Raw genomic sequence first — 26,781 nt, 5'->3', positions numbered from 1 at the left:
AAAATAAATTACATCTGTACAAATAAAAAACATTTAGCATCACACTTTATATTACACAAATTTCAATAGCTATACACATTTAAGTATGTCTAAGAATTCAGAAAATCGTATGTAAAATGACCATTCTATTTTTACAAAAAAATGACAGGAGAACTGTGTTACTAAATATTACTACTTCAAATAATAACTTTACCCGTTCAATTATCTAAATTTATGATACAAAAATATAATATCTACACAAAACGCTGTGTAATTAAATACATATATGTATATAAAAATTATTGTGTTAATGTATAAATGAATATTTAAAATATAAAAGAAATGACTGTAAGCGCGACAGTGGTGGATTCTATTACTACTCCGGAGAGTGAAAAAAATACATTTCTTCGCCCTGGTAAGAAGACGGCGCGGCGTTGAGGCCTATCACTCAGCGTCTCGAACATGGGCGATACTTGAAAAACCGACTGTCTTAGAGTTAAGATACTCCGTTCTTCAAGTATCGCCCATCATCAGAGGAGGACAGAGGTCTACCCTGCTTTATGTGGGTTTCATACAAACTTACATAATATATAGGCTATAATACCCTATAGGGCGACTATTATAATTTACCTTATATCCTTCCCTCTTAATAACTTATTTACATATGTAATTATTATACAATTACAGCTAAGTTAACTATATAATAGGCAAAATGAGCATATTTATAACATAATATGTTGAAATTAAATTTACAAATATTTTAAAGAAAATTATTTTAGCTTAGAAATACTTCTAATACCACTAATATTATAAATGTGAAATTTTATCAGGATGAACGTTTGTTCCACTTTCACTCGAAAAGTACTGAACGAATTTCGGTGAAATTTCCAGAAATATACAATTTATGAAAAGATTTTGTATAGGTAATTTGGCTATGATAACAATAAATTCAAGCAGACGAAGCCTTATACGAAGCATTTATATATATTTACATATTTTACTTATATCTAGCCCAAAACAAGACTGAACAATGTTTTAAATAATAAATAACCTAAATATAATACTAAGCATAAAGTTGTGATTTTCACCAACTGATGAAGATAGTATAGCCTGAAATAAAAAAAAACATTAAATTACTTTTAACTTCGAGCTGTAGTTTAATTACTTAATTAAAAAAAACATCAGGTGATTAATGGACAGCCCCTAATTACAATTTACAAGTCTAGTTAGTTTTGAGGTCAGTGTACCTCTGCACTACGACAACCTTAAATAAGATTATGTATAAATTATTTTCGTTTTCCCGCTCTGATAGATCACGGTGTTATATTGCAGTTTCATGCAACACGAAAGTTCACTGGACCATATGATTCTTGGGGACCAGGATGTACGTTTATTTAAGTTTCCATTAAGTTCTCTCTGTCTGTAGCGTGGAGCTACACATACCTTCTCCACTTCTTCCTTGCTTCAGGCATCGTTGATAGATCGTCTTTCACCAAATATACTCGTAAACCTGTAAAACAAAACATTATAGTGAACATTACATATGAAAATGTTAATATATCATCTTTGGACATGTTTTCGAGACAACGCGTTGAGTGGCGAAGCTCAACAGTTTTTTCTATTTATTACGAATAGAAAATCTGATAGTATTCTTACCTAACAAGAAAGTCTCCGCCATATAATCCCATGAAATTTCACCAATACTAAAAGGGAACACCGCTCTGTCCTGCGCAGAAATCGAACTCCACATATCTTTGACGTTCTCGTCGCTAAACTTCCAATGTTGGGTCGAGAAGTAAAACATGATGTTGGCTAATTTTCTTAGTTTTGTATAGAATTTTAGCATTCTGAAAAAAAAAACCATATTTTTAATTTATTTATTTATCATTTTAGCTAAAATAGTTATAAATTCATCTCTTATAATTCTCTACTTATATGAATATAAGGTTGAGTTGTATCCCGCATATACAAGGTGTCAAGACGCCCTGTTGCGGAATTCAACACCGCTTGTCTTATTGCCAGAGGAAGAAAGTGAAAATCATTCATTTTCCGAAAAAAAAATCAAACCATCTTCCACGATATTCTTACAGTGTAATTTTCTTCCGCGAAATGTCTCGGAAATTTGGCAGCTCGTGGGGAACGGCGTGTCTTAATACTCCCCTCAGCCTACCTTGCTATATGCGGGATACTGCGTGAAACTCAATCCCGTAGATTTATACTCACACTCGTCTCTTTCCCGTGACAGCACTGAACACATCCATCAACAGCGCAGGCAAGTAATGTAGGAAGAAATCCAAAAATACGAAAATATAGAAATTATTTGTTGGTGTCAAACCGTAGTACCTGAAATTATATTTACATATGAATTAGCTTTATTTTAAAACTGGCTTTTAAAAAAATCAATGTTGCTGACAGCTCCGACAATATTTCCGTTATTTACGTTAGAAAACCTTTTCAAGTGTAAACGGATCGTACATTAATGTCTTACATTATTGTCAGACAGTAATGTCGGAATTTCTGTTGTAGTCTAAACGTACCATAAGACTTTTAAACCATGTACAGTATACACATTTGTCAGCTACAAAATCACGGTAGAGGAAACATCTCTCCGTTTTTTATTATTTAAGCAAGTGATACACAGCCTGTATTGTAGGACTTGTCAACGCCATTTTTAGGGTTCCGTACTCAAGCAGTAAAACGAACTATTTCTAAGATTCCGCTGCCCGTCGGTCCGTCTGCCTGTCTGTCTGCCCGTCGGTCACCAAGTGTATCTCATGAACAGTGATAGTTGGACAGTAGAAATTTTGACAACAGATAATGCATTTTTAATGGCGCTTATAATATAGCAATAAAAAATACTAAAAAACCTATTTTTTTTCCCATGTTAGTTGATAACGGCACGGAATACTTCCTGCGCTAATCTGTTTCGTTTTTTTATTATCACGCTCTATCCCGCAAATAGCAGACTAGACAGAAAGTAACACTACTTAGTCTGTTCTTTTATTTAAACAAGTGATTACAAACTTCTTACCACACAGCCTTTATTGTAGGGTTGTCCATGCCATATTTCATGTTGTATTTTATGAATTCACCCCATTTTAGTGGATTTTGTGCTCCTGACACGAAATTGTAAATTGGGATGTCAGATGTTTGACTGAAAATAAAAAAAATATACTTATATATTTTTAACTTCCCATTCGAGAAAATTGAATATGTAATATTTTTATTTCCTACTGTCGAGGCAAAGCATTGTTGAGTTCCGCCACTCAACATGCAATACCACCAGAATTCGGCGAAAAGGGGGGAGCGAAGTTTCTTAGCACTTGTCTCCCTCTGCCTCCCTCTGCCTACCCTGCTACATGCGGGATACAGTGTGAAGTTGAAAAAAAAATACCTAAAACATTTATAATACTAACTTCTCTTTAAAATTCATAGCGGTCTGATAAGCGGAGACTATGATAGCGTTGACAGTTAGATCTACGGGCACCATATCAGCCACCTTATTGACATCAAAATACATGGTACGCAACACCTGGAAGAAACACAAAGAAAGGCAAATAAATAAATAATAAACATGTAAAGTAAGTCAATAATTAATAAATTATTTTTTTCTCGCCAGATTACTTTTGCATTTTGTTATACTATCACACAATGTTCGAGACTAAATTTGCTGAATGGAGTGACTCATCACTGTATTCTCTATACAATTCATAAAATACAGGAAAAAAATTGATTAAAAAAAAATTCTCTGTTAGACGATTCCCACTCAGGGGAATTAATTGTTCTCATTTCCTTCCTCTGGTAATAAGACAAAGAGAATTGCATGCAAAACGTAGTTCAAACACTAGATTCACACTGAAGATGTATGTGTGTTTTTTTAATTTAATAAACAAAAAATAATCATTAAACTCGTACCCCTGTTCCTATCCCAACAACTAATCCAGTGGGGCCGTACACGCTATCCGTCCATCCTCGCACCGGCTCTTCATATGTAGATATTACTATAACAAATATATATATTTCGTTATTACATTTGCCTATCTAATATAATTATAATATTTATATACTTTATTAACTTATAAATTGAACTGATTGAAAACTAAAGTTTCGGCCAATTTAATGAAATGTTTGTTGCAAGTTTGTCAAACAATATATTTTCAATTGATATTACTTGTTTGCATATATGGCATCCGATTGACATGAAACGCACACTAAATGTTGTGAGAAATTAGCAAAAACACAATAATGAAAACTGAATTTAAATCGGTTAAGCCGTTTCTGAGATTAGCTTGCACAAATGCACAGAAAAACATTCATAAATGAATGCCATAAAAACAGATTTTTCATGTTTTCTATGTACAGATAGCGATTATTTATAATTTTATTATATGTATAGATTTCATTTCTCCAAGTGGGAATCGAGTCCACAGCCAGTCGCGCTTGCATTCTCTCGCTCGTGCCTCAGCGCCACAACAACCTCAAAAAAAATCTAAACATATGTATATATATTAATATGAAATTTTTAAAAAATACCTATAGAAGGTCTAATGATGCATATGGGCATTCCCTCTCCATACGTCCTAATTGCTTCTTCAGCCACTGCCTTGGTGAAACAGTATGTGTTTGGACGATTACCTAAGAGACTGAAAAATATGAATAAAAATAAGTATAGATATGTTAGAAAATGTGGGGGGCGCAGGAGCATAAGGATGTGACTTTAAATACGGGGATTGTGGGTTCGGTTCCCACTCGAGGGAATGAAACATTTAATATTTTCATTTCCTTGCTCTGGTAACAAGGCAAAACGCAATGAGTTCCATCATTCAACACACAATGTTTCAGGAATTCACCGGAAATTGAGGAACGGAAGTATCTTAATGAAAAACGCAGTATCTCTGCACTAGGTTCCGTGTTCCATCTGCCTACTCTGCTATGAGGCAAAGCGTAAAGCTATAAAAAAAGACGTTTTGGGTTCGATTTATGTTTATAATAATATAAAAAACTTACGCTGGTAAGATGGATTCTATAACATTATCATCTAACTGTGACACAGCTTCCAATGCTTCGACTGACATAGGAGATTCATAGAATCTGAAAAATGTAGAATATTTTTTATTATGTATTACTTTAAATATTTTTTTGTGTTCCGTACCTAGAAAGAAAAATACAGAACTATTATGGATTTACTTTGTTTATCTGTCCGAATGTCTGTCTGTCGATCCGTCCGTCAAGACCAGAAGGTCTAGTTGCGCCACTCAACATATTGCATGTTGAAGAAGCGTGAAGGTGGTTTATCACAGCGAACATATAAAACGTGATGTTTTGCCACTCAAAATAAGAAAAACATACAAAACAGTGTTTTATCACTACATACTTATTCCTACTTAATAATAAACATAATATTGCTTGTAAAATACTTACTTTTCTTCAATAAAGTCAACGTGCGTATTGGAAAATGCGGTCGACACGTGGGTAATGGCTATCAAATTCTTGCACTCTTTAGCTAGTTTTATCACTTCCTTCGTGCCTTTCACGTTTATCCCCGTTGCTATTGATAGTTTCTCATCAAATTTCACAGTGGCCGCTGAATTTATTATTATTGTTACCTGGAATGGAGACAGTCTCATGGGCACTTAGTGTTATTAAGTTATCATAAATTTATTAAATAACCTACAAAGATATGATTGAAATAAAACCAACATCAATGTTAAGAGAAATTTGACAAAATAAAATAGTGAAAACTACATTTAAATCGGTTAACCCGCTTATGAGATTAGCATGTAAGTTATCTTACTCTGGAAACAAGTAATCTTCTATCTTCATCGCTTAAACCAATACCGGGAAGCTCCATATCACCTACAATTGGCACCACTTTGTGTATACCTTTTGGATTGATTTTGTGTGCCGCGTGGAAGATCTGGAAAATAGAAAAAAGGTACTAAATTACAAACGTTGTCAGTACCTCAAAAAATAAGCCGCACCATTATATCGTTGTCCGTCAGTCAGTTTTTCTATCTGACTGTGTGTCAAGAGCATTTATCTCAAGATATGGAGTGGAGGTTGAGGAGGATGTGGAGGTATTAAGCTGAAATATCATATATCTACAGTCCCTAGAAGCCAGGGGTGGCTTTACCAGCTGGTAAAGTTAAATTTAGATCTGTTCAGTGGATTTTGCGTGAAAATGGAACGGATATCCATCCCCCAAAACTTTTACCTGTATGATATAGGATAAGATAAGGTAAGATAAGATAGGTAGAATATATCGCTATACTTACAAAGTCATCCAACATCTCATGAATCCTTGTCATAGGATCTTTACCCTTTTTAGATCTGACCAATACATATATAGTGTCGATCTCTCCGCATGCCCTTAATAATTTCTCTATGATAACTGTAACAATAATAATTTATAATATTTTAATTGGTTATTTGTACACTCTATACCTCTGTAATTAATTTCATACAAAATGAATGCATACTCCCGCTATTTTAAGTTTGCCAAGTTTATTCACTGCGTACCTAATCGAAACTGATGGGTAATTCCCGTAGACCTAACTAGTTATGAAATTTGGATTTTTTCAAAAGTGAGAAAAAGTAAAGTTGCAGTAAAAATAAAGGAAAAATCTCGAAAAATGAGAATTTATACTGACATATATTCCAAGTAACAGAAAATTTCGCAAAATCTTCGCAGAAATTTCGCAAAATTTTGCGCAACATAGCTTCGCTCAGCTCCACCCGCCGCACCCGCAGATGAAATTTTTGCTTAAGTTTAAAAAAAACTAAATAATAATAAATATATATAATAATTTAATAGTTTTAAATTAATAAGTTTAGTTTTTTAATATTTTTTTAAAGGTTATGTAGGTACATATACGTATGTTTGCTTGATAAAAGAATTACGAAACTCCACTCTTATCACTGTCATCTTACTTTTCCTCTCGGCAAAAATAATAAAAACTAAAAATATTTTTTACTCATTGTTATTATTGAAATGACTATTATCTTTTTAAAGTACTATATATGGGGTTCCGTGGTGTAGTGGTTATCACATCTGCTTTACACGCAGAAGGCCGCCAGTTCGTTCCTGGCCGGAATCATACATTTTTACTTTACCAATTTATTTTTCACCGTCTGAAGTACTTTTTTCTTACTTCCCTTTTTGACTATAAAACGTCAAATTATTTAATTTTATGTTTTTTTTTTCAATTGTATATGTCACCGCAAGACTATAAAAACCGTTACTTCATAAATTTTATCGTGAAATTTTCAACTATCGAAATATAAAATACATTTAAATAATTGAATTTGAACTAAGGTATTTGTTGCCATCGTAGCGCAGGTCTTAAACTCGACGGTTGTGGATTCGTTTCGTGTCTCACAGAGGCGAATGAAATTAATAATATTTTAATTTCCTCGCTGTGGTAACGAGGCAAAGCGCGGCGTTCAGTTCCACCACTCACCATGTACTGCCTCGAATTTGGCGGAAAGTGGGTAACGGAGTGTCTTAACACTAGTTTTCCAGGTTTCCTTTGCCTGCTCTGCTATGTCAATCTTTGAAAAGCAGGGACCAGCGGTCTATTATTTAGAAACTATTTTCATGAGCTCCATAGATGCCGTTAGGGACGGAAAATATCATCAACAACGCTAATATGGATCATAATCCATGTTCAAGTTCTATAGGATTTTTATGTTTTTTCTTTATGGAATTTATAAAGATAATATAGTAACTGAATTAATCTATGAATGTATCTTATTATGTTAAAAAAAAAGTCTAGGCTTTCTTTACCTGCTTTTTAGTCTTTTTATACGATTGAAATAAAACAAAAACATTAAATACTACATTTATCATACTTTTGAAATTTTTATTTGTTAGGGTTTTAAGTTATCAGTTTAGGGCAGGAATAAAAAATGAGTACAACACTATATAAGAAATAATGGATTCATATTTTTTAATACAGTAAATAAAACAGAAAACATTAAAATATAATCATAATTTATTCTTAACAAACACCTTGTATAAATATTTTTAAATTAAAAATAGACAAAAAACATTACAGAAGCACCTTTTCCACGACACGACTAGCCTTCAAGCTTATTCTTCCATCTGAAAAAAAAATTAAGGGCACTTTAGTACTATATATATAAATATACATAAAAAACAATCACCAATAACATGCATATAATTCTTTAAGCATATCGGTATTCGAACCTGTACTTCATGTCGATAGGCTACCACTACGCTACTAAGGTATACGTTATTATGCCAACGACGACATTCTTTTAGATACGTTTTTTACAGACATATACTCGTATATCTTATTTAGTTAATACTCTTGATCCTTTTATTCAAATGGACCGGAAAGTATAGGTTCAAATTCAGATATGTTAAAAATAAAAAAAATTGGTTAACATGTGCAACAGTTTATTAGATATTATAAAGCGGTATATAGATAGTAAAGAAAATAAAGAATAAAGCCCCTCTCTCTTAAACTTCATTTTATAGGAAATATATGTATATATGTGTACATATACATATATTAAGAAATATAATAAAATAAACTTACCCCCCAAAATAGAGAAACACAAACACAAAAACACTCGATAATATTTAGCTAAAGTGGCGTAACTTTACATTTTCAAATAATTTATATTTATTTATATATTTTTTTAACAAAAACCTTTTTTTAGTTAAAATGACCCCTTACTTTTTTTCTGAATAACTGTATATAATCGACATGAACAATGGTGATAGAAGTAAAACTAAATGAATAGAGTAGTTTAGAAAATTTAAGCGGCATTTAAAGTTTATTGAAGTTCTAGTGGTTGGCGATATATTGAAACCTGTTCATTTCTTAAATGAAATTCGTTAATAAATATGATAAAATCATACATTTTAAAAGAATATCAGAATAAAACGCAAAGTATCATATCATCAGATCGATATGTTGAAAAAAGATTAAATACCAAAACTATTACTAAAACTAACGCGATATTTTTTTTGTAAGTTAGACCACTTTGCTGTTAAAGCTTTAAAATAATAACAGCAAAACCAAACTTCGTGTTTTTTTACACACACACACAAATTAAAAAAAAGGCAAACAACGCAAATTTCAAAAAAAAAACAATTTCAAACACATGCAGCCTCCTTACTTAGGAGGTTGTTGAGTTTCGTAGAACAAAAAAAAACACAATTTTCCAAACCATTTTACTCATTCATATATAATATATGGTATTATAATATAATATTAGGCAGAGTCGTAGAGCAGGCGCACAAGCATGTAACTGTCAAGGCGACAGGTTGTAAGTTCGATTCCCACTCAAGGAAATGAAATATTTAATATTTTCATTTCTTCGTTCTGGTGTCGAGGCAAAACGAGGTGTTGAGTGCCACCGCTCAACACGCAATGGTACCGGAAACCGATGGAACATGGGGAACGAAGTGTCTTAGCACTAGGTTCCCTCGGCCTACCCTACTGTGTGTAAAAAAATATTAAAAAATATCCCTAGTATTCCGCTGTGTTTCCGTCAAGTACTGAAAAATATGAAGCTCATCTCGTTAAGACAGTAAAAAGAAAAAAAATATATTTTAATGATAATTTATAAAGATAATTAGGTTAATTTAGGTAAGATAATAATTTAACGTTTAAGGGTGTTTCTGAGGAGTAAATTAAATAATTATTCATTGACATCAACACATTTGACAATTTGACATTTGATTTCAACAGTCAGCTCTGTTTATTAAATGAATAATCATGTAGTGCAAGCGGGCGAAGCCGCTGGAAAATCGTTTCCTTTAGTTACGCTTGCTTATATATTAAGAATTTTATTTCCCTTACTTATGCCTACTTATTATTCTTTATCGGCTAATTTTAATAATTTAGGTTTATATTTTCTTTCTAATAATATTGAAAAAATAATTTTATAAATACATATATTAAAAAATCTTCGTGTATTTCAAGCGGGCGAAGGCGCGCGGATCAACTCATACATAAATAATTATAAACACATGTTTATTTAGATAAATTGACTCACTAACTACTTAAGTGGTTAAGTAAAACAAATTCAATGTAATCTCGATAATACTTTTAGATTGTTCTAAATTTTTCCGTTAATATCCGATGTTTTAGCATTTGTCTAATAACAGGTAATAAGGTCTTTTTACGTAATTTTTTTGATCTTCATATCATAAATTGGATTAATATAAAAAAAAAAAAATAAATACCTAAATTCCATTTGAATACGCATAGTAATTCTTATGAGACTTCCTAAATATAAAATGGAAAAAAAATATCCTAAATTAAAAAAAAAACAACAAATGAATCAACCAATTAAACCATGCACTCACCTTTCCCCAAGAACCCAGTACCACCAGTCAAAAATATACACTGATCCTTATAAAACTTTTGTATGTCTGTCTTAGCCGCTTTACCCTTTGTCAGTCTTTGCTTTTCGGCTTCCTTAGCGTCGTTTTGGTCTTCTTGTGAATAGTAATCGTCGAGATGGTTAGCGGATACGAATTCGTGATCCTCGGAGAAGTCCAGCAGTGGGGCGGTGGGATTCATTGCCTGGTTCTCCAAATCAGCTACTCGGACTGAGTTTTCTAGCTCCTGGAATTTTTTGTGTTACAAAATTATTAATAGTTTCTTAAGGACATATCAAATTACCTTCACGCTGTATCCCGCACACAGCACAACCAACAATACACACAAAATTCTTAATTTTCTCTCTCCAAAAAGACAAATTGCAGCTTTGACAATCCCAATAAAAAATAACATAATATTGAATTCACCCCCACTTATTAGCCATCCAATCATTGGCAAATACCAACGTTCCTTCACCGTCTACTACGTATCTTTATTCAATCTTTACAATGAATGACACCGAAATCAATGAGACTTTAAAGTTTCATGAAATATAATAGTTTTTAAATTTAAAACGTAATAACTAGCATGCAGTAAAAAAAAATAATATACGAGTTACAATATTATTCTTTTATGTATTGCATAATACATGTAGATATATTTTAAATTATTATTCATTTAGTACAATAATTGAATAAATAAAAAACAGTCGTTTTACGCCTGTTTCCACATAACAGGGTAGGTAGAGGGAACCTTCACTAGGCGAATGAATTGTTTTCGTTTCCTCGCCATCGTATCGGAGTGTCGTAACACTAGGTTCCTTTTGCCTACTGCTATGTGCGGAATACAGTGTGAAGCTACAAAAAAAATCTGAACTTACATGTAAATTATCCTGCAGTTCCTTGCTTAGTTTCCTAACATTGTCAAGTTCCTTCATCTGCTTATCTGAGGCTTTCCCGTAGACGTCCACCTCAGAAGCGCCGCCGTTGCGTTGCGCGTCTAACCACTTGTTCATTTTGTTTTTTGTTAGATCTGTTCGAGTTAACGGTGACTCTTCTAGTGAATAATTCATTTTTCTGTGAACCAAAACATTATATAATTAAATATAGGCCATATCTGTGTAATATATATTTCTTCATTTCTTCGCTGTGGTGTCGTGTCGAGGCAAAACGCGGCGTCGAGTTCCGCCACTCAACACGCAATGCCTCCATGAGCGCCGTCGCCATCCAAACCAACTTTGGTAATTCGTGGCTTGTACATTTTTCGTCTATATTATTATTTTATTTATATTTAATGTTATTTATTATTGATTACACAGTTCATCAGATAAAAATCCATCAAATAGCGACTAAGTGAACCATGTTGTTGAAGACCGAGCCAGTCGTGGCGCAGAGGCCTTCAATAGTAAGTGTTACAGTCGCAGCTGATGTCCTGCGCCACGACTGGCCTGCCAGCAGTTGATATAAATATAAATATTAACAATAAACACTCTTAAACAGCCTCTAAACCACTTAAAGTTAGTAATCTAGGGTTAAAGTATTTCAAGGAAATATCATAACTTAAAATATGTGTAATAATATAAATATTGAGGTAAACGATCTAAGAGTGTATTTACACGCATACATATTAATATTTAATTTAAATTTTATACAAACAAAGTACAAGGTAAACGTACTGAAGCGAGGATCCGCCGTGGTCGGTACGGTGGACCAGACTGGACATATCAAGTGTCTGTCCTAGGCAGAAGTAAGCTAGTGCTAAAACACTTTGTTCTCACTTCGAACTCTCCTTCATTAGTGTTTCCCTACACTGCCTAACTTACATGACAAATGTGAACGTTTTTAAGTCTTGTAGTTTCGTCTGTGCGTTGTCTGTCAATCAATCTACTATTATTAAATATTATTAGATTTTAAAATTATATATTTATATAAATAAGAACGTTCAAAATTTTTATTATAATTTAAAATCATAAAAAATCGTATAGCTTTTAAAATCGCTAGTATTTTAGATATTGTTAATTATTGCTCAAATGATATCATCATATGGATAATTAATTTAAACAAAGTAAAGTAAATTCTTAACTTATCTCTCAGTTTTTAATTAATATAAAATCGATTAATTTCTTTCCATAAGGAAAAAATAAATTTTGAATTCAAATTATTGAAAATAACACCGCGATAAAAAGCGGAGAGCGCTAAAAACATAACACTCCTTAAGGACTTCACCGCCTCAATAGTTAGTCAGTTAAAAACCAAAAAAAGATATTTATTCATATTTTTTAGGGTTCCGTACCTCTTAAGCAAAAAAGGGAATCTTTATAACCTTACTTCCCCTTACCCTTATACCCGTTCATCCTGTCTGTCTGTCTATCTGTCAAGAGCTTTTATCTCAGGAACGCTTTGAGATATTGAGTTTAAATTAAAACTATATACTCAAGTCTACGGTCTCTTGATTTCCTGAATAATTCATATTTATACAATTACTTAAAAAAAGATATGAGCGTATATACTACAAAAACACGTATTTCGACACTATGAAAGGAATGAAATAGGATACTTCTGGTAGACTTGAATTAGCAGCTAGCAAGAAAGAAAAGGATTGGTGTGTATATTCCAATACATATTTTGTTAATTCTTATGACCAATTATTGTACGGAACCCTCGGTAGGCGAGCCCAACTCGTGCTTCTCCGGTTTTTTAACTACAAATAGAATCGCTGAGACTTTTTAAAAAGGATTGTATAGAAAAATGTTAGGAAGATAAATAAGTATAAAAAACGCGTTAGAATTCACATTCCGATACCTGTTTCAAAACTAGTTAAAATCGCTTTGAGACAGCAAGTTTTTATAATGACTATAGATACCTTCCTACCCACAATGGTTTATACACATAATTATTTTTTTATGTAAAAAAAGAACTGGAAATTTATTAGATTTTGCGTCATTATGACGTATGTGGGATGTACTATGCTTCTTGCGATGGTTGAGGGATCGTTTTATTATTTGGTAATATGTTATACTGAAAATCTGAGGATCGAGTGTGGTGGCGAGAATTGGGGAAGGCCTATGTCCAACTGTGGACATAAGATGGCTGTTGATGATGATGATGATGATTGTTATACTTATTTTGAATACGATTTTACCAGCGTCACTTACAGCGTATCTGCACTGTGTTTTTGTCATCATCACTTTTAATGAAACCACAGTTTTAACTACTTCGTAAAACACTAATTCAAAATAAAATTTGTCAAAAATCTAATTTGAATTTGAATTTTCTATTTTTTATTTTGAATTTGAGTTTCCTTATTATATTGCAATACATGAATTAAATACCCTGATACGTAAATTAGTACGGAACCATCGGTGGGCGAGTCTGACTCGCACTTGGCCAATTTTTTTCATATTATTGTATTGACATCGGTCCTTGATAAATAATAGTAATAGTCCTTGATAATCCTAAGCAAAGTTTTAAATTAATCTGACGTTTCCATTACAAATATACAAACAAACATACATATGACCGATACTAATAAAAACGTATTAAAAAGTATAAATATTCAGCAGTTTACAAGAACTATGCGGGAAAAAAACACTCGTTAAAAACAGGTGTTGTCATTCTGTATCACCTTTACCTACCTATTTTTATGAAATTGAATAAATAAGAAATCTAAATAAAAATATTATTTAATCAATTAAGTTATTGCAAGTAAATACTTTTTAATTATCAAGTTATATAATGTCAGTTGTGTCCATGCTACATATAGCCAATACCGATGAGAAAGGTAGATTTTTTTTATGAACTAATATGAAAAAATCTTTGTTGAAAGATGCTGAAGCTGAAGCTGAAGATGATAGCTGTATAGCATCCCATCTTCGCATATACTCGTGGTAGAACAGGCAAAGAGAATCTTGAAACAAGACACTTCTCCCTTGTCCATTCTATAATTTCCACCATATTTCAAGATATTCTCAGCTTGAGTGGCGGAACTTTACGCCTTATTTTGTTCTACCCAAATAAAAATTGAACATATGGATATGATCGCTATTGTAGACACTAAATAATAGGTTCAAATTAAAAACATAAACAACATGAAGGCCTAACAATAACATTTAAAAAAACAACATATAATAAAATGATAATCGTGTTAGTACAATAAAAAAAAAATATGAGCGTGTAGAAAAAAAACATGTTTAAAACATTTTTTTTTCCTCATACTTGAATACGGTACGTGCTCGTTGTGGTAAACTATGGAACACTAATTTAGCATTATTATTATAAAATGCTCGGATCACATTGTAGATTGATATTATTATAATACAAATATACAATTGTCATAAGCACGTTGATTGTGGGTTCAATTCCCAGTCGGGGGAATCAATTGGGTTTTATTTCCTCGCTCTAGTAGCCAGGCAAAATTTTGCTGAATGTGAGAAACAGATTGTCATAAGACACCCCGTTGTCGAGCTCATTGATGAGCGGCGGAACTTAACTCCGTGCTTCGTCTACCAGAGCCAAGACAGGAAAATAAATAAAATATGGGGATTGAATTCACAACCCGGCATCATTAATTGAGATAAACTAAAGAATAACCGGTAAAAAAAACTAGTTTTAACAGATTCGCCATATTGTGTTCCTACTCGTATTTATAATTTATGTCGAAGTATAAATTATAATTTAGCAATATTTTAACGTTTTTATGGCACGGCATGTCATTCTAGCGATAAAGTTATATTTACATTGAATAGTATGATGACAATGATTCAAAGGATTAAAATATTTTCATCTCCTGGTACTAGTACAGAAAATTATTTGAATCACTTCCCATCTGAATTACTTCCGTGATCTAATAATGTAATAATTTAAAGAAAATGTATATTGAAAACTTTAATTTGAGCCAATTCAATAACACAATATTGTCATGTGAGATACTATTTTTATTGAGATATTTAAAAAAAAAAAAAAAAACAAACACTACTTCACTAATGTTAAGGGAAGTTTGTCAAATTACTACTGACCACGTTCACCGTGGAACCTATTTTTAAGAACTTTCAGCTGGTGCGTTTGAGATCTTTGCGGCCCCATGTTATATACATAGGTAACAACGCGCATCAGCGTGAAGTTTATAAGTAAGCAAAAATCGTTCTCAAGCCGCACTGAACGTGTTAACTCGTTTCTGATATTTCGCATACAAACCCACAAACAGCCAAAAAATTTAAAAAAAAAATTTTGTGTATACTTTCTCATAGGGGCTTATTGCCATAGTCACCACGCTTGGCACTGCGTGTTGGTGACAGCAGTAGTTATTTTTTTGTTGCACAAGAAGACGCTGCTGCACATATTCTGGTAATTATCCCTCCATCGCCTCCTACGATCTCCACGGGAAGAGTGGGAGTGGAAGACAAGAAAGAAGACAGCGGGAATCCGCTGGATTCAAAGGGCGCAGGACCGGACGGAGTGGCGAGAATTAGGGGGGCCTATGTCCAGCAGTGGACGTTGAAAGGCTGATGGATGGATGGATGGATACATTCTCATGTTTTCCATGTACAGACAGCGACGAGTTACAATTTTATTATATTATGTTATTCAATTACGTAATAGAGGGTATGGTGTACTTATTAGCAACTGATTATTAAATGTTCTATTTTGGACTAAGACTGATATTTGCGGGCGTCGTTTGTAGCGTGACGCAGTGTGACATTGTCCGACTCGTTTGGTTCGCGAAGGTTGGGTTCAATCACACTCATGGGATTAATTGTATTTTAAATTATTTACATATCTCCGCTCTGGCCGATAAAGCGGCGTTGAATTCCGCCGTTCAACAGACAATTTCTCGAAGATACAACTTAATGTGGGGAACAGTATGTACTCTAGGCATATCCTGCTATATGCGGATACGAAGCTGCTGTTATAACTAAAAATATCGAAAGAAAAGCGTTTTCTTAAATAATTTAGCGTGAAATTAAAAAATAATGATAATAATTAAAATAATTACTGCTAAGTCTTTACATTTATTTACAAACAAATTATTAATCATAAAATAAATAATCATCATTTTTTTTAATTATCTGTCAAAAACCTTTTTTAATTATACTTTTTTAATACTAAGCTAATAGGTTTTTTTTCTTTAGGTTTATTAAGAGTCATGTAAATTCCATGACTAAAATAATAAAAAATGGACACGATCGAAAAAATTGATCTTCATTTTATATTTTATTTGATAAGAAACGTAATATCACCGTATTTACATATTAAGCAGACTTAAATAATTTTTCAGTAAACGTAGTCCAAGTTTCGTAGAAATCAGTTCATAATAGTTTTTATTTACGTTTATTTACGAAAATTGTGGGGTGATCGGGGACAGAGTATATTTACATTAGGTTCCCTCTGCCTACCTTTCCATTTTGGGGATTCAGCGTAAATCTAAAGAAAATGGACAGATATTTGAGATTGATTTCGTTGTTTTTTTACTATATATAATAAACATTTATCCTAAAACAGCATTAAGAAATATCCTTAAATACTTTAGATATCATTGATTCCTTATAGAAAACAAAGTTAGTATCTAGGTCATTAACAAGTAATCAGTCTCAAAGGCCGAAGAACCGGTCCCACTATTTAAACTATAAAATCATTTAATTATATGTTTTCTGCAAGGCATTAGAGTTTAGACAAGCTTTTAAAGACGAAGGTCGCTGGTTCAATTTGTTTGGAATGAATACAGGAAATAAATAATAGGTGAATATTTTGTTGCAATGTATAAGGAAGATGTTGTGAGCTGTGCGGCGGAACTCTACGCTGTGCATTGTATATGTGGACCACATATTGATGTTATTAAGATTGTGCTACGTATTTCATTAATAATTATATTATAACAGAAATATATTTTAAATTATTTTTTAAGAATCACGCTGTTTCCCGCATATAGCAGGGTAGGCAAGCGGGAATCTAGTGTTACGACGCACGGTGCACAACGCACAATTGTCCGAGACATTGCGTGTTAAGTGGCGGTACTCAACGCTTGCTCAAGTGTTTTGTCTTGTTACCAAAAAGAACACATCAAAAAAATCATTCCCAAGGGAAAATTTCTTAAAATGGGATTTAAAGTTAAACTCGTCTTTACTCATTTCCTTTACAATACAAATACAATCAAGCAAGGTCGATTTTATCGACATTGAAGAGAGAAGGTTAGGAGTTGAGACATTGCTGCGTTAGTCTAATTATTTCCTCTATTTATATTGTTTTATATAGTTTATTGTAGTAAATTTGCTAATTATACTATGTTACATTAGATATTATGGCCTTGAAACAGTTATTTGTAATTAGTATGAAAGTATTTTACTTTTTAGATTCATATTGTATTTCGAGGGAGGGGACAGAGAAGGTCTTCCCCCTCCTACAAACTTAGTGTTTAGACAAGTTGTTCCCCACGCAAAGCCCAATTTTCTAGATATTGCGTCTGTATGGCATACCTCAATGCCGTACATTTTCTTCTATTGAGCGTGGATATGAAAATAATTCATTTCCACGAGTAATAATTGATCCCACAACCTTCTGCCATTTAACACGAACACAATTCCGCGGAAAGTAGTGAACAGGACTTTTTTAATGGAGAACGGAGTGTCTTAACACTAGGTTCCCAGGTTGCCTCTGTCTACCGTGATATACGGGATACAACATGATGCTAAAAAAAATAAAGCGAAAATCGAATTGAAGGGTCAATGTAAAATTGATGGGGAAAGGTGAAGAAAGCAGCTTCTGCTTCATTAGTTTTCCCGTATAGGCGGAAGAAACAAAGTTAAATCACTCCGTTCATTGAGTGGCGAAAGTCAACGCCGCGTAAATTAAGAATGAAGCTATTTAACAAACCGATTTTCACTATATTTATCTTATAAAATGTATAAGAAAATAAAATTATGATAAATCTATGCAATATATGTAAATGTGATTTGCTTCTAAACGACATTTAAATATTTAATCTGTATCATAAGCACGTGTGACGTCACATCACTAAATATAAAATATTCGCACGGCAATGTGCACATTGTGAAATCTAAGCGAATTATACTTGACCTAATTATTTTTTGTTTTTTCTACTAATATTATTATGAATTTTATAAAATAAGCAATAAATAGTCTAATACATATGTATGAGTGAAGGTGCTCGAGCTTTGGACAGTAAACGTATCGATTGTGGGTTCGATTTTCACTCGTTAGAATTAAATAATTAATAGTTTAATTTTTTGATTCTGACGACCAGGCAAAGCGCGGTGTTGCAACGCAATGTCAAAAATGGGGAACAGAAGTATCTGAATGGGGAACCCAGTGTATTAGTAATAGATTCTCAGGTTCCCTCTGCCCACCCTGCCATGAGGGATACAACGTAAAACAGAGATACCTATTGTTTGATTTCTCCTATACAGAGGTACAGTAGGTTACATCGAAACTAAATAACTAACTCATAATGTTATAGAACGTTCTCGATAAATGGATTATTTGATACAAAAAAATATTTTCAATTAAAACCAGTAGTTTATGAGATTAGCGCGAACAATGTCTGTCCATCTGTCCATCTGTAGAGTAAGGTCGGTACGCGTTCCATATCAGATCACACACAATGCTTACAAACTACTTGCTTATGAAATTGCTCTTTGTATTTTTTTACTACAGTTATTATGTTTTTAAATTGATGCCAGTCGTAGCGTAGCGGCACGTAGGACAGTAAACGCGACAGATTGTGGGTTTGATTCCCACTCGAGGTAATGAAGATTTCTAATCAATGAAATTTTTAACATTTTCTTTTCATCATTCTGCTATCAAGACAAAGCGCGGCGTTGTATACCGCCACTCAACTTGTAATGTCTCAAAACTGTGCGTTGGTTGTGGGACAGTCTCTCGATGATTTCACACTAGGTGCCCTAGGGGAACCTTAAATTTGTAATCATTATTTCGTAGGAAAAACCATACTTTCGAACTAGTTTGTGATAAAATTATAATATTATGATAATTATAGTATAAATATGTATATGAGAAAAATGTTAGTTATTTTAAGTGTACTTCTATTGATGCAATAAGTAGTATTCTTTATGACTTATGACAGAGTTTGTAAACCAACAAGAATAGGTCTTTAAGCGATTATATATACCTACTATGTTATTTCTAATGCGGCGTTAAGCTCCATCACTCAACACACAGTTGTTGTCCATTTAAAAAAATAAGTAGATCCCGTGGTCAAATGGAAATATCTATTCGTTCAGTGTTGTTATGACACGGGACGTATTCTAAGTGTGTGAGGTACAGTACGGTCAAAAAGTCGTTGTCGCCCTCAAGTTAGAGTTTCTTTTTAGCATTATTCACTCGCAATGAAAATAATTAAAAGTAAGAAAAATCCTAAGCCCAAATCCACGCAATCATCTACAGGGCGGCCGCGACTTGTTGACCGTACTGTAAATATGACCCCAGGTACAGTCGGTTATATAGAAATGATTAAGGCAATACAATAAAGCATTATAAACGTATAGCATTCCTCTATATAAAAACTAAAATATTTTTTCAAATTTAATTAACAATTCTTGAGATTAGCGCGTTCAACCAAACGAACTTTTTAGCTTTACTTATATGATTAGTATAAAAGAATATTTTAATTTTGACACCCTGCTCTTTTAACCTTCAAAACAAAATCATAAAAACTTGTTTCTGAATAAATAAATCGAAGAAATATTGGATTCTAATTAAAATTCAGTCAACATTATTTTTTGTTTTACATAATAAACATCATTGCGCAAAATTCAAAGTTTTATCATTTTTTAATTTTATTTCTACATAAATAAGAAAATTCTAGAAATAATTTGCATTTACCATGCTATGGAGAGGTACGACAAAGTTCGACGTTGAGTTCCGCCAATCAACAAAAAAACTCGGCGATAACGGTGCGTGATTAACGTAGTGTAGTAGCACTAGGTTCTCTCTACCTACCCTACTATGCGGGCCGTTTTTGACTTTGATGTGAATAATAAATATTAATAAAATTAGACCTATAGGTTACATAGGTCACGGGTTCAAAACAATATATGTACTTATGTATTATATATAAATAAAAACAACAATATTAGTGTTGCTGTTGGGACCCCACTTCCCACTAGGTTCCCTTTGCCAACGCGTCGCTATATAGATAGAATTGATACAGTATTTAATAGGTTTTTTATAAGCAACGTACAAGTACATAGCAAAGGCTACCGTCATGTTTTTGTCAGATATTCATTAATTCATATAAAAACAATATTTCCGTAAGTAGATTAGAACTGGTCCCTATTTATATATAGTCTTGTAGTTATTTTTCTTTTTATATTAATTTGTAAGTGTTTTTTCTTTTTATATAAGTTTTAAGCTAGCTGATAGAATTTGGGAACCTAGTATAAGGACAATCCGTTCGCTATTTTTGATCCATTTGATCCAATTGAGAACAAAGCGTTTTGCTTATTTAATCTTTACCAGAGCGAGAAAATGAAAATATTAAATATTTCGAGGTCTCGAGTGAGAATCGAACCCACAAGCTATCGCGTTCACAATCGCACGCATGAACCCCGCGCCACTATAGCTCTTAGTGCTCCTCTAGGACCTCGTCGACCAAACGTGCCCACATTCACAATTTCAACATTTTAGATTGCGTTTCGTATGTGCGTTGTCTGTTAAATATTTATGATGAAAGTCACTCAGGTAACCCTTTATTTTTTACATTCCCCCGAGTGTGTATCGAATCCACAACCGTCTCGCGTACAGTCAAACACAGTTCCACTGCGCTACAATGACGTCAATAAGAAAAACATTGCTAATTACGTTATCATGCTTACTAAGCATTTTTATTGTTATACGATATTTATTGATTTAGTTATTTATAAGGTAGAATAATTAATAAGGTAAAAAATACTAAAGAAGTACAATATTACGGACTTACAAAAAATTTTGTATTCATAATTCTCGTCCGCATTTTTATTTCTGTAGACTTTTAGACTGTTTCTAAGAACACAAAAATAACTTCACATTTTTAACATTATTAACAGAGGCACAGACAGGTAGGTACAAAGTGTGACTATAACTGTATGCGACAGGTTGTCGGTTTGATTCTCACTCGAGGTAATGAAATATTTAGACAGATGGAACCTAGTATCAAAACACTTCGTTTCCCATTAAGGCACTTCCGTTCCCAGTTTCCGTTCTCGTTAACAGAGCAAGGAAATTAAAATATTAAATACTTCATTCCCTCGAGTGTGAATCGAACCCACAATCGTCGCGTTAACAATCACACTTCTCTGCCCCTGCGCCTTGACGACATTGTAGTGATGGTTTTAGTCAGTCAGTCGACTGAGCTATAGAGATGTTTATATTAATTTACTACAAGTAAACCACCTTGGAGTTTGCGATGTGAATTGTAAAAAAATATATTATATATATTAAGTATGTAATTTATTTCCTTCATCACGATCAAAGTTCAATAACGTTTTTTTTATAATGATCGTTTCAATTATTTTGAATTATTTTTTTAACTTCCCGCTGTATCCCGCACACATAAGGTAGGTAGAGGGAACCTGGTTTTAATACAATCCGTTCCCCATTTTTCGAATTCTGATGTTCACCATTTCACGTATTGAATGGTGGAACTCTACGCCCCGCTTTTCCTCGACACCAGAGGCAAGAAAATAGGAAAAAACTAAATTGACATTAGTAACAAATTAACTTATAATTAAATTTATCATATCCATTAATATCATAAACTAAAAAAAATAATATTAAAAGCGTTCCACCAAACGGGAATCGAACACACAAACATCGCGTTCACAGTCAACCCCTGCCCATATGCAACGAATTGCATTCAGTGGCGTTAATTAAAATCAATATTAAGTTTATTTTAATTTATTTAACTTTTAAACTTAACCGCGAGTGTGACATCCGGTAGAATTTTAAATACGTAGATTTCAATATTATAGATTCTTCTAGACTTTGGACACTTGACAGAGGATTGAGTTCGATTCCCGCTTTGGATTTAGTCTTTTCTAGCTGCTTTCAACGTCGCATTTTGTCTACCTAAGCGGAATAAACGAAAAATACATTATTTCATACAAAAAGATTTTTTTCAATTTCTGGTTCAATTTAAAAAAAATCCTGTAAATCTCCAGATAGTTCCTAAGATTAACGCGTACGACTAAACAAACCCTTCAGTTATACATACCATGAATAATAAATAAATCAAAAATATTTCTCGTAATCAACACTTGTCATATATAGTACGAGTAAATTAATAATTTTTCTTCATATAAAAACTTGTAAATGTATATAAAAAACGCGATGTTGATTTAACACTTTAGATCTATTTAGAAACATTTAAATGTTATTATGCAATGTGTTAGGTATATGTTTTTTATAGAAACGTTTATAAATATTTTAGTATCATAGCATTGGAATATGATTAAACGGCGACAGTAGTAGGTTCAATCTGTAGAAGGGCAGACGGGAGAAAAACAGTAAGAAAAGTAATTAGCCCCAAGAGGGAATCGAACTCACAATTATCACGTTTATAGTCAAACGTCGTCCCACAGCGATGGTCTTGCGAAAAAAAGAATTTATTAAGAATGTAAGAAAATAGTGTTTCTTTTTTAAAATAAATAAGGAATTTTTCAGTCTCTGATGACTGATCAGACGGTGCCGTCGTCAAAATAAAAAACACGGCGTTGAAGTCCGCTACTCAATAAATGTCTCGAAAATCGTGAACGGACTGTTGTCCGTTCCGACTGTTGTTAAATAAGGAATCAACCAATACGAAAAAAAAAACATGGAAAATAACAAACAGGAATCATTCATTTCATCATGATATGTTAAAAAACCAGATTATAAAAAAAGCGAATTCAAACAAGTCCACTTCAGATTATTTAATTACTATCAATTATTGTTTTATGGAAAACACATAATATTGATGAACGTATGTGGAATCTTTAGAAATGTATTCATCATACATAATCATCTTACCGTTTCTTTTGTTTCACGTCGTATCCCTTTGAGTTATAAAGAATTTCCAACTCATCAAAATCGAATCCGCTACCTTCGATCATTTAAACAGTTCTAGCAAAATCTTGAATTTTTTGCATACAGTTAAAAAAAACGTTTTAAAACAACATCACGTATTGAAGCGGAAACAAAAGATCTTAGATCAAGGTTTTTCGTTTAATCAAATTTTATTATGCAAATAGTATTATGTAGTGGAATATAACAGAATGTTATAACTTGTTACGGGTATGACTATTAAAAGAGACAGTGGGTTCGATCCCGTTCGGGGCAACGAGTGTTCGTTTCAAGATTCCTTTGTAATTCACGTGCAAAGAAAGCACCGTAGCTCTTAAACGGATAATTTTTTTTAAACAAAAAAAATCGTTGCTGCTAAACAAAACTATTATTTTCAAACAAAAAGCTGTATTTTAATTATTTGTACACTTTTAGAGCTTTTTTATGTTGTTAGCTTTTCTGGTTATTAAGGTTGTCTATTCAAGTATATTCAAAGAATATTTTTAATATGTGCATATACCTTAACTTAATATTCCCTCTTATTCCATTAAAGGCGGTGTTATGTTCCTCTATACCGACCTTTCCAAAAGTAATTTAAAGAAATATAAAGAACTAAATGTAATACTAGGTCCTCCTAAAAATAATTATAAAAATGAAATAAAATAAAAATAAAATAATATTTTTAATTAATTATTGTTTATATAATTTAAAAATATTTAATTGCGACGGCTGTGGTTTCAATTTCTACGCGAGGGAATGAATTATTTTCATTTTCTCGTTCTTATTAACAAAACGCGGCGTAGAGTTTCACCACTCAACACACAATATCTCAAAAATTTGGCGGTACATGAGTACGCAGTGACTTAACATTGGGTTCCCTCTGCCAACTCTACCATATGCGGGATACAGCGAGAAGTTAAAATAAATAAAATCAACAAATAACGAATTGTTATTGAGTTATCGACTCTATAATCTTTTTTTTAATTATTTTACCTAAGTTATTTATTAAACATTCAGTCAAATGCTAATGTTTGTTATAATTTACAATTTAAAAAAACACGCGTTAATGACTATGCGTTTATAAATATTCTATAAAAAATGTATTACATAAAAAACGTTTTTTTTTTTAAATTCCGAAAATAAAAAAAATATATTATAAATTTGGCAAGATGTAGGATAGTGGTATGCCAAAATCGTTTTTTTATGTATCAAGGATTTGAATATAAAGTAATCTAATGTAGTATTTTAGAAAAATATATATATATTGTCATTTATTACTTTTCAATGATTCTTATTTCTTTTTTTGTATTTTGTTAGAATTAATAATATATATTTTTGTATAGATATATATTACACTTTTATTGATTATTATATTATAGTTTAAAAATTACATATTTATTTGATGGTTTATTAAAAAATATATTTTTTTTACTAAAAAAAAATCTATAAGCGAATTTCACCAAAAAAAAAAGAATTTCTAAAAAGAAAAGAATAACCCTATAAAATAATAAATCTTACCTTTTATATTATATTTCTTATAGATTATAATTCACTAAATACGTCCGACTTATAGCGAAACGCGGGTTTAACTGACCGTTTCGATCTAAAATCATTTCCTTTACATACTTTATGTTCAATAGACTTTAATTTGACATTTTGACATGTAATGGTCACCAGTTCAAACTCTTGGACGTCAATTATCATTGTGTTTGAAAGAAAATTGTCAATATAATTTAAATATATATATTTTTATATTTATAATAGTATGGATAGTGTATACTATATGATTAAATGTTATTGATATATTAAAAGTATATTTTTATAATGTTTTAAAGTGTAATTCTACATTTAGGAAAAAATAAGGTTAAACCTGCAGTTTGAACCTGCGCTGCTTGGAATCGCTCTGACCTCTAATCCAAACGTTCTGGAACTTAATAGACTCTTGATTTTTTTCCACAGATAGCAAAGTAGACAGAGATAATGTAGTATTAAAATTAAGACGGTATTGTCTTATTTGGCAGAACTTAACGCCGCATAATTTTTTGGTAAGTAAATAGAGTAAAACACAAAGTTTCTTGACAACACTGCTGATATATGTGAAAATGGGAAATGATCTTACGATGCAAATAATGCCAATATAAATCTTTAAAATTTTATAATCTGTTTAGATTTCAAGAAATACTATATTGAGTAAAATTTTTTAAGTAATTTACATTGTATAAGGAATAAAATATAAAACTACTAAATAAAAAATAAAAAACCAGCTTCACACTGTATCACGCACACAGCTGTATCACAGGTTAGGCAGAGGAAACCTAGTGTTAAAACACTCCGTTCTCCACTTACCACCGAATTCTGGAGGCATTGTGTATTGAGTGGTTTTCGCGCGCTTTTCCTCGACATCAGCGTGAAAGGAAAAAAAAATATATATATTTCATTTCTTCGAGTGGGGATCGAACCGACAACCATTTGCCTCGGCTACTAACTGGCCTCAGCTACTAATATACATATTATGTCATGATAATAACACAGATCGTCGTCGTGGCCAAGGGGCACAAGAGTGTAAGTGTAAACGGTTGTTGTTTCGATTCCCACTTGGGGGAATTAAATATTTAATATTTTCATTTCCTTTCTCTGACAATAAGGCACGGGCGGCGTTGAGTTCTGCCACACAAATCAATGAATCAATGAATTCGGCGAATAATGAGGAGCGAAATGTCCTAAAACTAGGCTCCCTCTAGTATCTGCTACATACGGGATACAGCGTGAAGCTGAAAAAAAACCTTTTTTAATAATCTGTTTTAAATATAGGTATATTCAATTTTTGTCATCACCGCTTTAAATGAACACATTTTACTACTACTCTATAAAAGCCTAAAACAATCAAAAGCCTAATACATCACTAAAATAAAAGAGATTGTGCCAAAAATGAAAAAGTTATTTTTTCAAACAAAATAATTAATACAGAATATACTTTTATTAAATAAGCGAATCAATTTTACATTTTTAAATATAAATTATTATAAAAAAGATACATTTAAAAATATAAAAAACCACACTTCCGAGGGCGGGACAAGGGTCCAAGCCATCGGTGGCTAGGGCTCCAGAGAGAGGAACCGCCGCACAATACGCGCCGTCAAGTAATACTGCCTTCTGTATCCGGTTCTTGATCCAACAGCTAAGCGATAGCCTCTTAAGGTGTTGGTCGAGGCTTTTCGCTATTAAACCGTTAACCGAAACCACTATCGGCACAATGATAGTCGCATTGACATCCCACATGGCGGTAATCTCATGGGCTAGGTCCAAATATTTAGATTGTTTTTCTTTTTCGGCCTTCACGAGATTTTCATCATGTGGGATAGTAACGTCAACAATCACTGCGCGGCGCGCCG

At 32.5% G+C, this 26,781-nt stretch overlaps 1 protein-coding gene and 1 non-coding gene across 2 annotated transcripts; one reads left to right on the top strand and one right to left on the bottom strand.

The window, feature by feature from the left end:
* Positions 1–17: 17 nt before the first annotated feature.
* On the bottom strand, positions 18–24,999 carry LOC146528025 (fatty acyl-CoA reductase wat-like). The gene is made up of 15 exons (XM_085204016.1): positions 24,908–24,999; positions 11,221–11,416; positions 10,325–10,586; positions 6,255–6,370; positions 5,774–5,896; positions 5,401–5,585; positions 4,987–5,070; positions 4,513–4,622; positions 3,895–3,980; positions 3,396–3,511; positions 3,011–3,133; positions 2,203–2,322; positions 1,636–1,826; positions 1,423–1,489; positions 18–1,089 (listed from the first exon to the last, which is right to left on the bottom strand). Exons 2-15 carry the CDS (start codon positions 11,410–11,412, stop codon positions 987–989), a joined length of 1,878 nt encoding a protein of 625 aa, XP_085060142.1. The 5' UTR covers positions 11,413–11,416; positions 24,908–24,999; the 3' UTR covers positions 18–986.
* TRNAV-UAC (transfer RNA valine (anticodon UAC)) lies at positions 7,004–7,076 on the top strand. Its single transcript has one exon. It is a non-coding gene; the product is annotated as a tRNA-Val (tRNA).
* Positions 25,000–26,781: the final 1,782 nt, after the last annotated feature.

Source organism: Heliconius melpomene, chromosome 20 (assembly GCF_056956725.1).
Source record: "Heliconius melpomene rosina isolate 202511_hmr_F chromosome 20, ASM5695672v1, whole genome shotgun sequence".
NCBI lineage: Eukaryota > Metazoa > Arthropoda > Insecta > Lepidoptera > Nymphalidae > Heliconius > Heliconius melpomene.
Note: the sequence above shows the minus strand (reverse complement) of the source record. Positions and strands in the feature narration are given on the sequence as shown.